The 18,238-nt window shown below is 40.6% G+C and overlaps 1 protein-coding gene across 6 annotated transcripts in view; it reads right to left on the reverse strand.

The window, feature by feature from the left end:
- sema6bb (sema domain, transmembrane domain (TM), and cytoplasmic domain, (semaphorin) 6Bb) overlaps positions 1-18,238 on the reverse strand; it is a 426,944-nt gene that overhangs the window by 129,492 nt on the left and 279,214 nt on the right. For all 6 annotated transcript variants that reach the window (XM_052037846.1, XM_052037845.1, XM_052037844.1 and 3 more), the window contains 2 exons: positions 16,584-16,646; positions 7,549-7,650 (listed from right to left, as the gene is read on the reverse strand). In XM_052037846.1, the coding sequence (XP_051893806.1) occupies positions 7,549-7,650; positions 16,584-16,646 (165 nt within the window). The remainder of the gene's footprint in view (positions 1-7,548; positions 7,651-16,583; positions 16,647-18,238) is intronic.

The following is an 18,238-nucleotide window of genomic DNA, read 5'->3' on the forward strand; positions in this document are numbered from 1 at the left end:
CCCCTCAACCATTTCCTCTGACAGCTAGTTCCATATATCTGTCACCCTTTGTGTGAAAAAGTTGCCTCTCAGACCTCTTTGCAATTATTGACTTACAATTTTTCATCAGGCTCTTTAGTCAGTTAGATTGATAGCTGGACTGATAAAATCCATAAAAATAGCAGAAAAGGCACTGGTTTTTCAGAAAAAGCAGTTTTGGGATGTGTGTCAATTTGAATGGGTGAGGCACAGATCACTCTGGAATTGCAGAGTTCTTGGAAAATTTAGGCCCACTTCCTAATGATATCATTCTAGCAATTTGCATCAATTAGGAATGAGCAACAGATGCTGGCTTAGACAGGAAAATGCCTATCCCATGAAAGAATAAACAAAACATTGCCTCAATGCTCTCGAGAAAAAAGATGCCTACTAGTGAATCCACTGCGATCTCATTTATCCTCACTTGTCATTATGAGCTGTAGCCAAAATCTACTGTCACATATTGCAGTAGTTTCTGTTTTAAGGAGGCACTTCAAATGCTTTCCAAATCTCTCTACTGTAACATCTGAGCTCCTTATTTAGCTTCTGCATGGTTATTTTACCCAGGATACTTTGCCACCTCATCATTGTAACAGCAGTGCTGTTGTACAACTTGTGAGCCTCGGAGTTGCTCTGAAGGAACAGGAATATCAACACTTGGTTCATTACATGTATCTGTACTGCTCAAGGACAGCACAATCCCAGCTTCTCCAGTGCTTTTGCTGGATCTGCTGGTGTTTCAGGGAGGAGGGACACACTGGTGTCTTCCAATGTTTGGTATGTGAATTATAAGAATGTGCTGAATATTTTCTAACGTCTCCAACTAGTAGTAGTGTCTTTTCTCATTAGAAAAATCTGGCTCATTTTTATTCCTCCACTGAGTGTGAAACATCATTGGCAAAGCCAATATTTTTCACCTGTCCTTTGCACTGAGTCTTGGGGTAACCCATTCCAGTGAGAGTGCCAGTGACATTTCTGACCATCCATCCTGATGAAGAAACATTAGTTTTGAATGGGGACTTAGGTAACATGGATCACCTTTCTATTTCTCAGAAATGGAGCTACAAGCACCCCTACAAATTGAGGCAGATGCATTCATACTGTGACACTTGTTCAGCCCCCACTGTATGCAGGTGAGTTCACGTGATTATGCACACTTAGATTGTTACCACTGCAATAGTGAAAGGAAATCGCACCAATCTAAAACTTAACCTGAAAGGCCTCAATCAATCTGCTTGTTCCGACAAGTTATGCTACCCTTTACACTTAGTGGCATAATTAATCAACCATACCAAAGCCACTTAGGAGCACTGATGTACAGAGGGACCTTGGGGTGCAAGTCCACAGCTTGCTGAAAGTGGTGATACAGGTGGATAGGGTAGTGAAGAAGGCATTTGGTATGCTTGTCTTCACAGGCTGAGGCACCGAGTATATGAGATGAGCTGAGAGACACAAGAAATTCTGCAGATGCTGGAATCTGGAGCAATACACAAAAAATGCTGGAGGAGCTCAGCAGGTCAGGCGGGAAATAAACAGTTGACATTTTGGGCTGAGACCCTTCATCAGGACTGGAAAGGAAGAGGGCAGAAGCCAGAGTAAGAAGGTGGGGGGAGGGGGAGGAGTGCATGCAGGCAGGGGAGAGGTGAGTTCAGGTGAGAGGGGGAAGGTAGATGGTGGGGGTGCGGAGGGGGAGATGTAATAAGCTGAGAGGTGATACGTAGAAGAGGCAAAAGGGCTGAAGAAGGAGGAATCCGGTTGGAGAGGGCAGTGGATCATGGAATAAGGGATGGGGGAGGGGAGGAGAGGAGATGGGCAGGTCATCAAGGTGGGGGAAGGGAGTCACAGGAATAAGGGAAGACAAAGGAGTTGGGGGTGGGGGGGAGAGAAAAAAGAAGGGGTGGGGTTACCGGAAGTTAGAGAAATTGAAGTTGAGGCCATCAGGTTGGAGACGCCCAAGGCGGAATATGAGGTGTTGTTCCTCCAATCTGCATCTGGCCTCAACGTGGCAGTAGAGGAGGCCACGGATTGACATGCCAGCATGGGAGTGGGATGTGGAGTTGAAGTGGGTGGCCACTGGGAGGTCCTGGCTGTTGAGCTGTCATGTTGCAACTGTATAAAAAGTAGGTTAGACTGAACTTGGTGTGTTGAGTACAGCCCTGGTCACCACACCACAGGAAAGATGTGGTAGCTTTAGAAAAAGTGCAGAAGAGATTCACCAGGATGTTGCCTGGAATGGAGGGCGATGGTTATAAGGAGAGATTGCACAGGCTGGGTTTATTCTCACTGGAATGTGGGAGTTTGTGGTGTGACCTTGCAGAGGTTTATAAAATTATGAGGGGCATATATAGGATAGATAGTCAGGATGTTTTTCCCAGGGCAAGGAAGTCTAGCATTTGAAGGCACAGGTTTAAAGTGAGAGGGGAGATATTAGAAGGAGATCTATGGGGTAAGTTTTTAGCACAGAGAGTGATGGCTATCTGGAACAAACTGCCAGAGGAGGCGGTAGAAGCAGTTACAATTACAATGTTTAAAATGCATTTGCACAAATAGTTAGAGAGGAAAAGTGTAAAGGGATACGGACCTAATGCAGGAAAAAGGCATTAGCAAAGACAGGCGCCATGGTTGGCATGGATGAGGTGGGCCAAAAGGGCCTGTTTCTGTGCTGTACATTTCTATGATTTCATTATATAGTCAAGCAAGGGTGCACAGTAATCCTAACCCCCAGAGAGACCAGAGTCAGCTACAGTCAAATCCAGTTCTCCCCGGACCCAATATCCTCATGCGTAAGCTTTCCTGCAGGTGTTGCTGGCCAGCATTCAGGGGCAGACACCTTGGAACCCTCTTTAACCTGCAGGTGCTGAGGCCAGTTCCACTGCAGGCTTGAGCCTCTTAGTACGATTGTGACTTGAGCTTGATATTTTATTAATTCATTCACAGGACATTGCCAGCATTCAATGTCCATCTCGAATTCCCCCTTAACTGAGGAGGTTGGAGTTATGCCAATATGTGGCTAGGGTGGGGAAGGATGGAAGGTTTCTTTCTCTGAAGTACTGTACATGGGTGAACCAGATGGGATTTTAATGACAATCTAGAAGTTTCATGGTTAATGATAATGAGACTAGTTTCTTCTTAAATTCGACATTGTACTTAATTGAGTTTAAATTCCCCAGCCGCCATGGTGAGGTCCAAACTCATGTATTTGGATCAATGGGCCAGAACTCTCAATGCTAGTTCAAGAAACTTAACCCCTACACTGCCATAGTGTAAGTGGTGTGGCATTGAGTCTTAATATCACAGTAGAATGGAGAATGCTGTCTGTCAGCAATAATTCAATTGTGTTTTTAATGAACGTATGAATGAGGAGCTGGAGTAGGGCACTCAGCCTTTGAGCCTGCCCCTTCTTTTAATAAGATTGTGGCTGATCCGACTGTAACCTGCATTCCTGTCCATCACAGTAACCTTTCACCCCTTGCTTATCAGGTATTGATCTGTCATTGCCACAAAAACATACAATGATCCTGCTGCCATCAGCCTTTGAGGTTGATTTCATAACCCTCTAAAGAAAGTGTTTTGCCTCATTTTTGTATTAAATGGCCGACTTCTCATTTTTAAATAGTAACCTCTAATTTTAGATTCTCCCGCAAGAGGAAACATTGTCTCCACCTCCACCCTGTCAGGACCTCTAGTTTTGTTTCCTCTGGGATAAGTGAAAAAAAGATTATAATCACAAAGGAAATAACACTCCCTTAACGGGTGGACAATAGGATTTTTCATCACACTTAGTTATAAACAGCCAAGCCTCATTTCCTTCATGACTTTTGGGGCCCCTGTGTTCTGCGTTAAAATCAATACCATTTCATCTTTTTTAAAAGCCCAGGAATCAGTGTTGCTTCTTTCTAAGTTATCTCTTTGAAGAGCTCAGCCAACGTTCTGAAATGTATTAACGTACACCAATAACATGGACTCAACAAAGATGAAAATATCAATTCAATGTGGAGAATTCCATTTCCTGCTTCACAAATGGAATAACTAACAAATCAGCCAAACTGAAAGAGGCCAACAAAGAATTGAATGGACAATAAAAGGTTACAGTAAGTTCAAATGTAACACAACAAATGGAGCAGCCAACTACTGCCAATTGCACGCAGCTGTGGGGAATAGTCAAATGGAAACTGGCAAATGAGTATAAAATCAAGTAAGTGGAGTGTTCTCCTGGGCTTCAAGTGGAGAAATACTTCAGAACCATTCATAATTTTGAAAATCTCCATCAAATCTGGAACTCTCCCTCTTAAAAACGTATGAGGCTAAGAGCCTGCTGCAAATTTCAAATCTGACTTTAACGGACTGTTGTTGGGTAAGGATACTGGGAGATATGGAACTAAGGTTGCAAGATGGAACTAAATTACTGATTAGACGTGATCTGATGGAATAGGGTCCAGGGCTGATCAGCAATTCCTATGTTCCGCAAAGCGAAGGGTGAGGAATAGGAGGCAACTTTATAATCCCGTTACTGGCACAGATCCTAGTCCACAGCCCTGCATTTTAGAAATTTGGCCGTGTGTGACCTAAGTTATTGTAAAACCAGCACGCGCTGCCGTTCTTATTGCTGAGCTTCAACAAACAAGGATCCTTGATGAAGAAATTACCACAAACGGCTTCTTCATACTATTTCTTCATACTATAAAAATGATTCCTTTAACACTCATACTGTGATATTTTTAGCTGGTTACAACATACATTGGTAATCATGACAGACAGGAGATATTGAAGAAACAGAATTATGGAGCAGTCAAATCAATCCCAGTGCATCACGAGCCACCAAGTAATGCAAACAACCTCTAGACTGTATTGAAGGAACACAAATGTACAATAACAATATCAAACCTTAGTGGAATTTGAACTAAGGAAAATAATAATGCAGGCTCCAGTGCTTCCCAGAGCTGTGGCCAAAATATCATGGGTCATGTATCATCCAGTTGGAGAAGAACTAAATTGGTGTGCTGCCCAGGTTGAGGACTTTTTCTTAATACAAAGCAAAAAGGATTTGAAGCAAAAGTTGTTGGGATGGATCAATTTCATTGCCGTCACATGAAGAGATCTGTGCTTCGTAAAGCACAAGCCATAAACAATTCATATAGGAGGAAGTAAAACAGAAGGAAATGGAAGCTGTTTTGGACATTGAAGTAAGTTGGAAAAGATAAAATACTGGAAGAAATAATAAGTCTGCTCAACAGCAAGTGAGGCTGCAATCTAATGATTCAATTATTGTCTGCTATAGGTAAAAATGGAGTTGTACATTAGCTGACCGTGGAAATTTGTCTGCTTAGTCTCTGCACTTAATATCCTGTCAAAACTCCTGGCTGCGGGAGAAAATTCAACACAGGCAATATTGTTATAACATTTTACTACAGGGTGTTTTTAAAATGGGAAATGTTCTTCTCTAGAATGCAACAAAACCAGAGAGAGCAGCAGAATTCAAGTGGTCAACATCTCAAAGTGAAGTAGATTGTCATGGAGATTACAGATACTTAGAATAGGAAATGAGAAAAATATGCAGGATATTGGATGCTGATTTGAAGCACATTATTGATCTGCATTGTCATGCTCAAAGTCAAGGAGATTGAGAGGGTAAATGGTGAAAGGTTTTTGCTAATCAATGGATCAGTAACAGGTTCATCCAGTTGATTCACATTCTGAGAAAAGGTTTGCAAACCGAGAGTTGGATCAATGAGACTGATTTCAGTCGGTACCACACAAGTAATACAAGCAGGTATCTGTTTAAACACTCTCCAGGAGAATCATCAGGGGCTAGGAGTATCACCATACAGGCTGCCCCTCATATGGTTTAACTAACAGATGCTTTCATTGTGCATTTAGACCCCTCTTGAAACACATCCACATATGCTCCTTTTTTCTCTGCAAGTGTTACACAGTTGTGCCCTGTCTATCACATGAAGGGCATTGATGCAAGACTAGTTTAGATCCCTAAAGTCCTATCTAAACCAACCCTTAAAGCTGCTAAATCTTGCATTCTTTGGCTTGCTTGCTGCACTCCAGAACTCGGCATTCAGCTAAATAACCTTGTTTGGTGCTGAAATCAACCGAACAAGTATATAACACGAGATTAGGGATTCTTACGAGTCTGGATATACATCTGGAGATTAACTGGAACTTTTCTGTCACATCAACTAATGCAGCAAACTGCTTCCTGAGCCTGCTTCACTGTCCAATAAGGTCACAGCTGATCCTGTGCTTTCTGCACTCTGTCGCCTGATCCCCCAATACCTTGTTTCACTCGGTATTCAGAGGTCTGCCAACCTCAGCTTTGAGAGATGTTTGGGGAGACTGGAAGAGGAAGAAAGAGATTAAAAAAAAAACAAGACACAGAGAGGAACTGGGAGAGAGAGAGAGATGGGATTGAGAGAAAGAGAGAGAGGCAGTGGGAGAAAGAAGACACAAGAGACTGCAGATGCTGGAATCTGGAGCAGCAAACTGCTGGAGGAACTCAGAGGGTTGAGCAGCATCTGTGGGGTTAAAGGAAATGTCAGTGGTTCGGGTCAAAAGCCCGCAGCAGGATGGTCTGAGGCAGGGTTTTGAGCCGAAACATCAACAATTCCTTTCCTCCCACAGGTGCTGCTCGACCTGCTGAGTTCTTCCAGCAGATTGTTGGTGTGGGAGAAGGGAGTGAGAGAGTTGGAGTGGAGAGAGGGACTGGTGGGACCGCTAAGGGAGTAGGAGCAGGGAGTTGGTGGCAGTGGGACAGGGTTTCTTTCGTTATACTGCAGGATATTAAATGTTAATGAACATTTAATGGTGAATTTTTTTTCCTGCAGATTTCAGCTGAAGAACTGTCAAGGAGTTATAGAGGGACAGTCGGACAACACAGTATCAGACCCTTCAGCCCACAATGCCCATGCCACCCTTGTACCCACATACACTCACTCCAACTACCAGCATTAGCTCTGTAGCCTTCTTTCCTTTATGATTCAAGTACGTGTCTAGATTTTCTTAAATGCTGTGAGAGTATCTGCCTCCACCAGGCAGCACATTTCAGACTCCAACCACTCTCTGTGTGAGAAACTTCCCTTTCGGATTCAGTCTGAGCATCCCTACCGCTCACCTTAAACCTATTCTCTTCTGTCTTTTACACTCAAAAGACTTTTTTTCTATCTACCTTGTCTATTCTCATGATTATATACACCTCTATCAAGTCAGCTCTCAGCCTCCAGGTCCAGGGAAAACAACCCCAGCCTATCCAGTTTCTCTTTACAACATGATGCTCCAATTCTGGCAACTTCCTAGTGAATTTCCTCTGCACTCTCTCCAGAGCAATCAACTGGTTGAAGTTCTGTAGGTTTTCTTTCATTTTGTTTAATGGCATGCTTTTGCATCATTGTTATATTTTAATTTTTTTTTATTCATGACTGCAATTCTCAAATTTTTGGAAGCTTTTGTATCTAAGTTGAGCTCAAAAGATTGACAACTGTGCCAGTATATCCAGGGATATTACAGTAGACAACAGACACTTACTGTGTAATTTGCACACACTGGATTGTAGGCATTCGTCCCACAGATGAAAAGCACGCTGTTATTCCTCTTCAGAAGTACTTTGATAAAGTTCCGACATTCTGCCTGAAAATAGAGAAAAACAATAAATGATAACACTTTCTAAAGAATCACCTCTCATGTGTGTAAGGATTAGTATCTCTAGTTGGAGTAGTGGTGAAGATTGGAAGGATTGGGATCTGCGATAGGGGAAGGGTGGAGGGTTGAGTCCATCTAGTTTGGACTTATGGTCAAGTTGAGGGGGTGGGATCTGCAAGGATCAAGGCCTGTGGTCATATGTTGCTCTGGTTAGTGGCTGGTTAAGGACAGTGGTGTGGAAAAATCAGAAGGATGGGAATGGAAGTCCCATCGGAATACTTGGAAGGATTGGAAGGGGAGCAGGGTAATGCTAGGAGTTGTGGAAGCCTCTTGGAAGTCTGGGGGTTTGAAAAAGTCCAAATGAATTTCTGGAGTGACGTGAAATGATCCGGAAATGGTCATTATTGTAATTTGCTCTGGGAAAGATCGATTTTCAATCACATCACACTGAGAAGGAACAGCATTATGCAATTGAATTTCCAGGCAGCATTCCGGTGTAAGGTTTAGTCATTGACAATAATGATTACTCCACCCATCACCACAAAACAAGAATCAATAGAAAAGGAGATCCCTTCAAATAGGAAGAGACAGTTGAACGGTACTGTAAACTCCAGAGCTGTTCAGGTACAAGTTGATTTAGCTGTTTGCCTTTGAGATAGAAAATATATGGAAAGTAATGTTGGTGACTGTGCTTCTCAGAGGCAAGGTGTAGTTGAAGTCTGATGGACGACCAAGACACATGAAAAGAGAAGGAATGAAAATAAGAAGAAAAACAGCCTGCTTTCATAGATCAAAGACTATCACATTGTTTATGATGGTCCAAAGAGTCTCACATAAAATGAATTACTTTGCAATGCACTCACTTTTCTATAGGCAAACATTGCTATATTTTCTTCACATTCAGGCCAACCGCCTGCTTTTATTGCAGCAGCATGTAAGCTATATTATGCAACATTAATGAACAAATTTTAGATTTTTTTGAGTTCAAGCAGGGTTCTGTTGGATGAATATCAGTTATTGTGTTGTATCTTATTTGGGTAGCCATTCCTGCTGATGCTCAGTTGAGACACAAGGGACTGCAGATGCTGGAATCTGGAGCAACAATCTGCTGGAGGAACTCAGTGGGTTGAGCAGGACCTAATGCAGGGTTTTGAACTGAAATGCCAACAATTCCTTTCCTCCCACAGATGCTGCTCGACCCTCCGAGTTCCTCCAGCAGATTGTATGATGCTCAGTTGATATGGTTCTTGTATTCAAGTCAGAAAGTGGTGGATTCAACCCCCACTTTAGAGAGTTGGGAACAAAAATGTAGTTTGATCTCTCTTGCAGGAGTACAAATGGTTTGTTTAGTAGCCTTGATCTAACTAAGGTAATGAGCATCATCTAATAAAAGGAGACTATTTTGCTCATCGTGTCTGCTCCAGAAGTGAAGTATAATAGAAGAGCACTACTTATTATTCGAGTTACTGATAAAATCAAAGGCATGAATACTATGTAATATATTTGTGTATTATTTTTGATTTTGCAGTTTCCCTCATTCAACTAGATTCAACCAAACTACAGATAAAAAGAAAGGAAAATATCTTCTGATACATTTTAACTGAGTAAAAATGCAGTCCAGAGATCACACACAAGACAAAGGAGCAGAAGTAGGCCATTCAGCCCATCCACTCTTTTCCCTGAGCTAAACTAAAACTATTCCTATCTAGCCCCAGTTTCTGGCCTTATCTCTATATCCTTTGATACCTTGACTAATTAGATACCTATCAATCTCCTCCTTAAACGCCCCCAATGATTGGGCCTCCACAGCTGTAGTGGCAAAGAATTCCATAATTTCACTACCCTCTGGCTAAAGAAATTTCTCCTCATTTCTGTTTTAAACCAGTATCCTCTAATTCTAAGATTGTGTCCTCTAGTCCTGGACTCACCACCAAGGGAAACAGCTAAACCACATCTACTCTGTCCAATCCTTTCAACATTCTATATGTTTCTATGAGGTCCCCTCTCATTCTTCTGTAATGCCTGTGACATGGAAGCAGTAAAGATCTGTGAGTTTCTTTGTGCTATCCAAAATTCAATAATTCTATAAATTCTTTTTCACTTTCACAATTAGTTATTTTAGTGTGGTAGTATTTTGAGAGATGTATTCCATTAAATTTCTCAAGCTGAATACTACCTCCCTTATCCATGTTTAGCTCAGGAATCCTGGAAATAACACAACGAGGAGCAAAGTGGTTAGCAACTGTAATGGCTTTTGTTTTTAATCCTATTGTCAAACAATACATCCATACAATGAGGTTTTCAAACTGAAAGGGATGAAGGAGGGTCAAACATGTCGGCTTCAGTTACAAGGCCAAAAAAAAATCAATAAAACATGTTCATACAGCAGGGTAAAAATGAGATCATTGTGTGACGGGTACTTCAATCATTTGAGCTGGTTCAGCAACTCTGCTTCATACTCTGCTAAATCTTCCACTCCTCCAATCTGCTAACTGTACCATGTTTCTGATTAACCTAAGTAACAAAGCAGTCAAATGTGAAAACAAGAGAATTGCACTACCATTGTTAGCAAGTCCTCTGTGATTACTTCCTGTTGCAAACCATCATGTTTGTAGATCTGAGGTATGGAATGGTGTACGCAAATTTCATTCACTGGGGAATGAATGTTGGAGCAGACATCAATACAAATCTTTAACATGATGAAGGACATCCCATGATGTCGATTAAAGCAAACGTGGATGTTAGAAATCTTACACTAAGCCACAAATGCTGGAAATATGGCATTTCTGGTCAATATAGGTAGGTTATTTGCCTCTAAACAATAGACTCAGAGCTAATGGGACAGAACCAGGCTTATGCAAACTTTATGACTTTGAAGAATTAACTTCGTGGATAAATGAGATATGAAAAAGGCTAATCAAAAGCATTGATGTTGTTGACCTGGACTATTGGTTGTAAAGTGAGCTGTATGAGGGAAGATAGAGTAGGGATGACCAAATATTCCAAAGAAATTAACATAAAATAAGGAAATAACAACATTCAAAAGACATTTGGATAAGAACACAGATAGGAGGGGTTTAGAAAGATCTGGGCCAATCACAGGCAAATGGGACTGGTTTGGTGGGCACCATGGTTGGCATGTAAGAGTTGGGCCAAAGAGCCTGTTTCTATGCTGTATTACCCTATGACTCTAACTTACGACATCTTTTGATGTGGGAATGTGGTAGGAGAAGGTGCTTGGAGAGTGGATGGTCTTGCTAGGTGTAGCAGACAGTGGACTAGTATTGGAAATGTAGAATGGCTTAAGATCATTTGTTAGGGAGTGATCAATCAGAATCTATATAAATCTCTTCCAGAGATCAAATGGGTAAAACGGAGTCCACGACTGTTCTGATCTGTAAAACAACTCGGCTTTAATTAGAAGTGAATACGAGGTGGGGCAAAGGTGTCTGCAGTAATCAACCAAATAAATGCGTAACATGAGATTATGGATATGTGTGTACATGTCCTTCCCAAAACACAAAAGGCACATGCATATGTTCCTACAAATACTGCCAAATTTAAATTGATACATACAACCTTAAGAGTGAAATGGCCTGCCTGCAATCTGTTTTATTTAAAAGATACTATGCTGAAAATACCCTTCAGGTTGTTAATTTAGCATATCAGTTAGACTCTTCTGGCAGTGTTCACATCTCTGGTGAGAAGTTTGTGGATCTTGCCTCCCTCTAGGCCTGAACTCACAAAGCTAGGCTCAGCTTTTGATGTTGTACAGTATTGTGGGAGGTGCTATCCTTCACATGGAGCATTCGCCCATTCCTATGGTCATTCTAGTTGGATGCAAAAGATCTTTCATTAGAGCAAGTGCTGGGACTTTATCCTGGTCAATATTTCATTCCTTTATCATCACAAAACAGACTTATTGGTTATTCATTCTTCTGCTCCTTGTGCGACATTGCTGCTAAAACTGATTGCTTTGTTTGACTACTTAACAATTAATTATGTAAAACCTCATTAAGACATTTCAATGTGAAATATGTTACATAGATACAAGTATTATTATGGCTCATTGTTTACGGGACTTTTGTGCTTCAGTTTATAGAGTTACCTCAGGGGGAAGAGCAAGGAGAAGTACCTGGTGTGGCACCGAGCCATTCAAGCCCCAACATCCAAAGGCCAGTTCCTATTGTGCACTGAGTCAGCTGAGCTCACAGGCCAGCAGTTAGAGTCCTGGGCTTGGATGAGGTGAATTAAAAAGCCTAGCTATCAGTTCCTGATTTTTATCCAATGACCTCGATGGAATAAGATGAGAAAAGGCACAGCAAAGATGCTATCATGGTGAGATAATCTGCAGATATTCATTATTTAAGTTCTCACATAGAATTATGGAATGGTTACCGCAGGAGGCCATTCAGCCCGTCACATCTGTGCTGACTCTGTATCATAACAACTCGTTAAGTTCTACCCACCAACATTTCTCTGCAGCTTTGCAAATTTACCTCCACCATACGTTTATCAAATTTCTCCTTGATGGTCACAGTGGAACCTGCCTTCACCACATCTGCAAACAGTGAACTCCAGAATCCAACCACACAATGTAAGAAAGATTTTTCCTCAAGTCACTCTTAATTCTCTTCCATTTTATTTTATACCTGTGCCCTCTGGTCCTTGACCACTTCACCGAAGGGAACAGGCTCCTATTACCCATTCTGCAGAAACATTTACATACTTCTATTAAATTTTCCCAAGCCTTTTCTTTTCCAAAGAGAACAGCCCCAGCCTCTGTAATCGACCCTTGAAACAGCAGTCCCTCGTCCCATGAAGCATTCACATTTTTTTTCTCTGGACCCTCTCTAACACCTTCACATTCTTCCTCATAACTCAGTGACCAGAAGTGAACACAATACTCCAATTGAGGCTGGACCATTGTTTTATGAAGGTCCAGCATGACATTTTTTATTCTGTGCTTGTATTAATAAAGCCCAGAACGTGATACCTTATTAACCACAATCTCAAACCATCCTTCCACTTTCAATGAAGTTAGTACAATTACCACCAGCTCCCTCTGCTCCTGCACCCCTTGTTGAACTGTATTCTATACTGCCTCTTCTCATACTTCCTACCGTAATGCATCACCTCACATTTCTCCACTTTAAACTTCAAGTGCCATATATCTGCCCATTCTACTATCCTGTTTATATCTTGATGTAATCTATCACAATCCTCTTAGCAGTTCAGAATACTGCCAAGTTTTGTACCACCTGTAAATTTGGAAATTGTGGCTTGTATTTCAGATATGTCAGTGTACAAAAGGAATTAGCCTTTGAGTGCTTATATCTAGGTCATTAACATAAACAAAAAAAAAAGCCCTAACCCTGATACCTCAGTAACTTCAGTATTCACCTTCCTCAAGACCAAGAAACAACCATTTACCATGACCCTCTGTTTCTTGTGTTCAATGCTATAAATACCACATGCTTCAGTTTTGCTGATAAATGTATAATGTGGCACCTTGTCAAAAGCTTTCAAGAAGTCCATGTACACCATATTGATTGCATTACTCTCATCAGCTCTATCTGTTACTTCAGAAAATTCTAATAAGTTGGTTGAATGTGATTGGGCCTTAACACCTGGTGCTGGTTTGCCTTAATTAATCAATTTTCCTCCAAATGACTATTAATCCAGGCTCAGATCCATGCTTATAAAAGATTTCCCAGCACTGAGGTTAAATTAACTGGCCTGTAGTTGCTGGGTTTATCATTATTTTGTTTTGAACAAGGGGATAACACTTGCTACTCTTCAGTTTTCTGGCACCATCTCCATATTCAAAGAACATTGGAAGAATATGGTACATTTCCTCCAGTTCTGGCCAAATAACTATTTTAAATTCAGTCAACTTTTCTAATGCCACCATGCTATCCATTTTTAACATATCCAATGTCTAATCTACCTCTTCCTTCACTATTGCTTTGGAAGCACCCACTTCCCCAGTGAATGCAAAGTACTCATTTTGTACCTTAACAGTGCCCTCAGCATCCATGTGCAAGTTCTTTTTGTCCTGTGGGGCCCCACTCCTCCAGGTAATGCCCTTTTATTTATTTATATACCTACAGAACACTTTCAGCTTCCCACTTGCATTGGCAGCTAATCTTTTCTCTTATGGTGTCTTTGCCTCTTATCTTAATTTTGATTCCCCTCTAATGTTTTTGTAATCTACCTGCTTCTTGCTGGTATTTGCAACCTGATGCTCATCATAAGCAGACTTTTGTCTTCCTCTGCACCTCTTTTGTCATCCAGGTAGCTCTGGATTTGTTTGTGCTTTTGCAATCTCAGTAGTATGTGCCTCAATTGTAGCTGAACCATTACTTCACTAAAGGCTGCCATTGTTCTGTTACAATTTTGACTGTATGCTTTTGCTTCTAATTCACTTGGGCCAGATTGACTCCTAATGAAATTGGCCTTCCTTCAACTAATTACATAGAACAGTATAGCACAGGAACAGGTCCTTTGGCCCATGATGTTGTGCTGAACAAATTAGACTAGTAATTTAATGCCTAACCAAACTAATCCCTTCTGCCTGCACAATGTCTATATCCCTCCATTCCCTGCACATTTATGTGCCTATCTAAGAGCCTCTTAAATGCCTCTATTGTATCTGCCTCCACCACCCCTGGCAGCACACTCCAGGCAACCACCACTCTCTGTGTAAAAAACTTGCCCCACATATCTCCTTTGAACCTACCCCCTATCACCTTAAATGCATGCCCTCTAGTATTAAGCATTTTGACCCTGGGAAAAAGATACTGGCTGTTTAATTATTTTTACTTTGAATTAATCTTTTTCATGGCTAATCTAAATCTTGTGTTATGATCACCATCTCCTACTGAAACTTGGTGTACTTTACCCACCTCATTCTCCGTAACCAGATTCAACAATGCCGCCTCCTTCATTCAACATGATCAATTGGGCACTGCAGTAATGAATAGGCAAGGCTGTTCTTAAAATAGTACTCAGAAAGAAATTTGAGACAGAGCTTCTCCCACTCCCAGTATTATTTCTAACATTCGGAAATGTTTAATTTAAAATCTTTAAATTCCTGAAGGGATATTCCTCTCACAGTCTTTGCAGCTAAGCTCATGATCCATGGTCAGGCTCACCAAGCTATGTACAGTTAATTGCACATTGGAAAACTACTTAGCTCACTTGTTGTGAACAGACAAAAACTCATGTTAAAACACATTAGAGTTGCATGGTTTCCCCTCAATAAGAAGACAATTATATGTTATTTCTAGTTCTGTTTCCATTTCCATTAATGACTATCAGAGCTTAATTGTGCTCTTTTCAAGCAGAACACCTCAGGAGCAGAGGAGTGAGGTTTGCTGTTGTGTTAGTGCCTGCACTGCAGTGGAAGTAGGGGAATGAGATGAGCTCCAGGAACCATTTCCTCCCTGTCATTTGCAGGCAACCAAACTATAACATTTGACTAGCAGCCTTGATTGCTGGGTGAGTGTGGGTGGGATAAGGGAAATCTAGCTCAAGACACAAATGCAATTGTGGGCTTCTTTCCCCAATTTTCTTTAATTTCCATCTTGTTTTGTGTGATGTAGTTAGTAGCGACAAACCCCTACTGTCACATACAACAAAATAACATAGTAACACAAGTACATATTTGACCCAAAAGATGTAAATATATTTATTGAACATAACCTTACCCATTGACCATCTCCCTTGAGTTCCTGTCCCCAAACTTGTCTTTGGAGGCTCTCACTTAATGACTCAATGGCCTTTTCTGGCTCTGTATTTTATTGGCATTTTGTTCCGCTGAATATCCAATTGAGTTTACCTTTATTCCTAATTTCAAGTGGGCGATTAGGCAACCTGAACGATGATCATCTCCACTGCAACCAGGACAGTGGTTAAATCACAATAGGAAATTTATTGGCGTCTCTAATAAATTGCTATGTCTTTCTATTCCTTGCTCTTCTTCATAGAATCCACAGGATTGTTTCAACAAAGGAGGCACATTGAATCTGTGCCATCTCCTAACACAACAATGGACTTGGTCCTCTTCCCTCACTCTCTCCCTGAAGTATCCATCCAATTACCTCTTGAATGTCCTGAGTGATACTGTTGCCCCTGCCCCATCCCTTGAAGACAGTGAACTCCAGTCTATAACCCTCTGTATATAAATGTTTACCCCATGAACTCTTCGCAGGTTTTGCCCAAAATGTCCTCCAGTATCTGAACAATCTGCTAATAGGTGCATTTCCTTCTATTTACTCTATCAAAACCATTCCTCAATCAAATCTCCTTTCAACCTTCTCCTTTAGATACTTTCACCTCAGAATATACAGGCAGCACTTTATTTTATTTCCTGATAAGGAGTATGAGGGAGATGGCACCCAGAAGAAGCTCCTACAACAAAGCATAAAATGTTCATAATTCATGGGAGAAGTGTTAATAACCTCTACCAATGGGATGTTGATCTGGGGTCATCAGTAGTGGCAATTGTGGTGGATCTCTAGTACAAAGCTGTTAGCTGTCATACACGAGATACCCTGATGTAGCTTAGCCTTCTCACAGTACCAGTCAGGTTTTCATTTTCTTTGTACTCTGTGGAGGACCTGAAAGCATCAAATTGATATGCAGGCTCACTCTTTAGCCACCACTCAGTGTGAGGTCACTTGAACATAGAAGAATGTGTAATAGAATTAGAAGATTGAATTTCCTGAATTTTGAGATGCCTCTGTTTTGATCAGTGAACTAGAAATAATTAATTGCAAAGCCAATTACACAGACAGCTAATAAATCATGTTTGACAAAACAATTCAAAGATAATAAAAATGGAAGATACTGGCCTTCAGGCATAATGTGACACAGTTGCTGAACTTAAAATAATGTCAATTTGTTTTCAAATGTACCTCATTTTTGCCTTTCATTCTGCAGATATCAATGTCATGTTGATTCGATCGCCATGTCAGTTTCTGCGGAAAAAGGAAAGCCATAAGAGAGTTAGAAAGAGATGACATGGAAAAAGTTCTTTTTCAATGGGGAAAAAAGTATATCATTACATTTGTTCTTTGTTGCTGCAAATTTCCAGATGCTCAGTAGAAAACTAAAATAAGTTTCAAAGACTTCTCAAGGAAATATCGGTCATTTAGACCTTGAGGGAAAAATATGAAGAACTGAAGAATGTTAGTTGCAGGTTTTGTTGAATTTATATAGATTTCATATTTATAGATGAATGATGCAGTTTGCAGAACCTTCCTTTTCTCACCAGATTACACAAATTGGATAAACCAAGTTGACTGCTTGGGTGAACGGAGAGCCTGTGTGGTTTATGTAAATTCAGATGGGCAGATAGTTCAAGCAGTTGGGCGAAGCAGATGGCTTGTACAGGATTAGAGCAGCTTGTAAAACTTTATGGAGGAAACAGGCTTGATAGATCTAATGGCAATTTTGGTTTATTATGATGTTCTCCATGTGGTATGGCATATTGGCAGAAGGACTGAAAACTTCAAGAACCTGTCCTATCAAATTAAGTACGGATGATAGAACTCTTTTAAAAAAGTACTTCCTCATCTGCTTCTTAAGTCTCAAGAACCAGAGGCTACGATAAAAGTGAATCATCAAATTAAATTATTTACAACAACCAGGCATACAAATGATTAAGCATATAGTTCATTTATTTTACCTTTTCACTGATAGTTTGAATTTAATAAATTTAAGGAAGTAAACCCCTGGATTTCAGAATATTTTCTAATTCTTGGCTACCCATTGTCAGAATTAATCCTTCTTGTTCAAAGATTATGAGGAACTAATTGCTTAAGGAGCAGGCTTTGCAGAAATTTTTACTGCTTCTCCAGAGGTGAATAAATAATGCCCACAAAGTGCCCTCTGTCCTACATTGTATTCCTAGACCAGTAAAGCCTTTATTGTGTGGGAAACATTGCATTGTATGTGACCTTCAGCATCAGCACCCAACCCCCTAAAGCTCAACCCCAGTTCTGATTAGATGTTGGCTTCTACAACTTCAGCATTTTCTGGCAAAAGATTTCGCTCAGGAATTTACTAGCCAGATGAGATTAGAAAGATTTATAATCAGTAGTATTTTATTGGGCACAATCAGATTATTAATGCCATAAATAATATTATGGTGCAGACTCTCCAGTAACATAGGAGACCAGTGTCTGTTCTATTCTGCAACAATCAAATATTCATCAGTTACATCAATTCAATCATTAATGACATAGAAATCGATCGTTAATATATAGCTGTGACTTATTAATGTAGGAAATCTTTGGTTCCAACTGAGCTCAAGGTTGCGTTGAGGCTGGGGTTTTAACCATAGATAAAAGAGAGATGGTGACCGCCACTAGTATAGCGCCATCATTTCCCTCTTTCTTTTTGCTAATTCTCTGACAACTGCTGAAGATGCTATCTTGACAGTGTATAGATCAATAACCTAGTTGATAGTCATCCTCCAGTGTCTCATCTAAGTAGTTATTCTTCAATATGTACAGATAGATTCTGAGAAATATATTATTATTCGGTAGCAGTGAGCACGCCAGTGTGT

The sequence above is a fragment of the Pristis pectinata genome, chromosome 24, assembly GCF_009764475.1.
Source record: "Pristis pectinata isolate sPriPec2 chromosome 24, sPriPec2.1.pri, whole genome shotgun sequence".
NCBI classification, from domain to species: Eukaryota; Metazoa; Chordata; class Chondrichthyes; order Rhinopristiformes; family Pristidae; genus Pristis; species Pristis pectinata.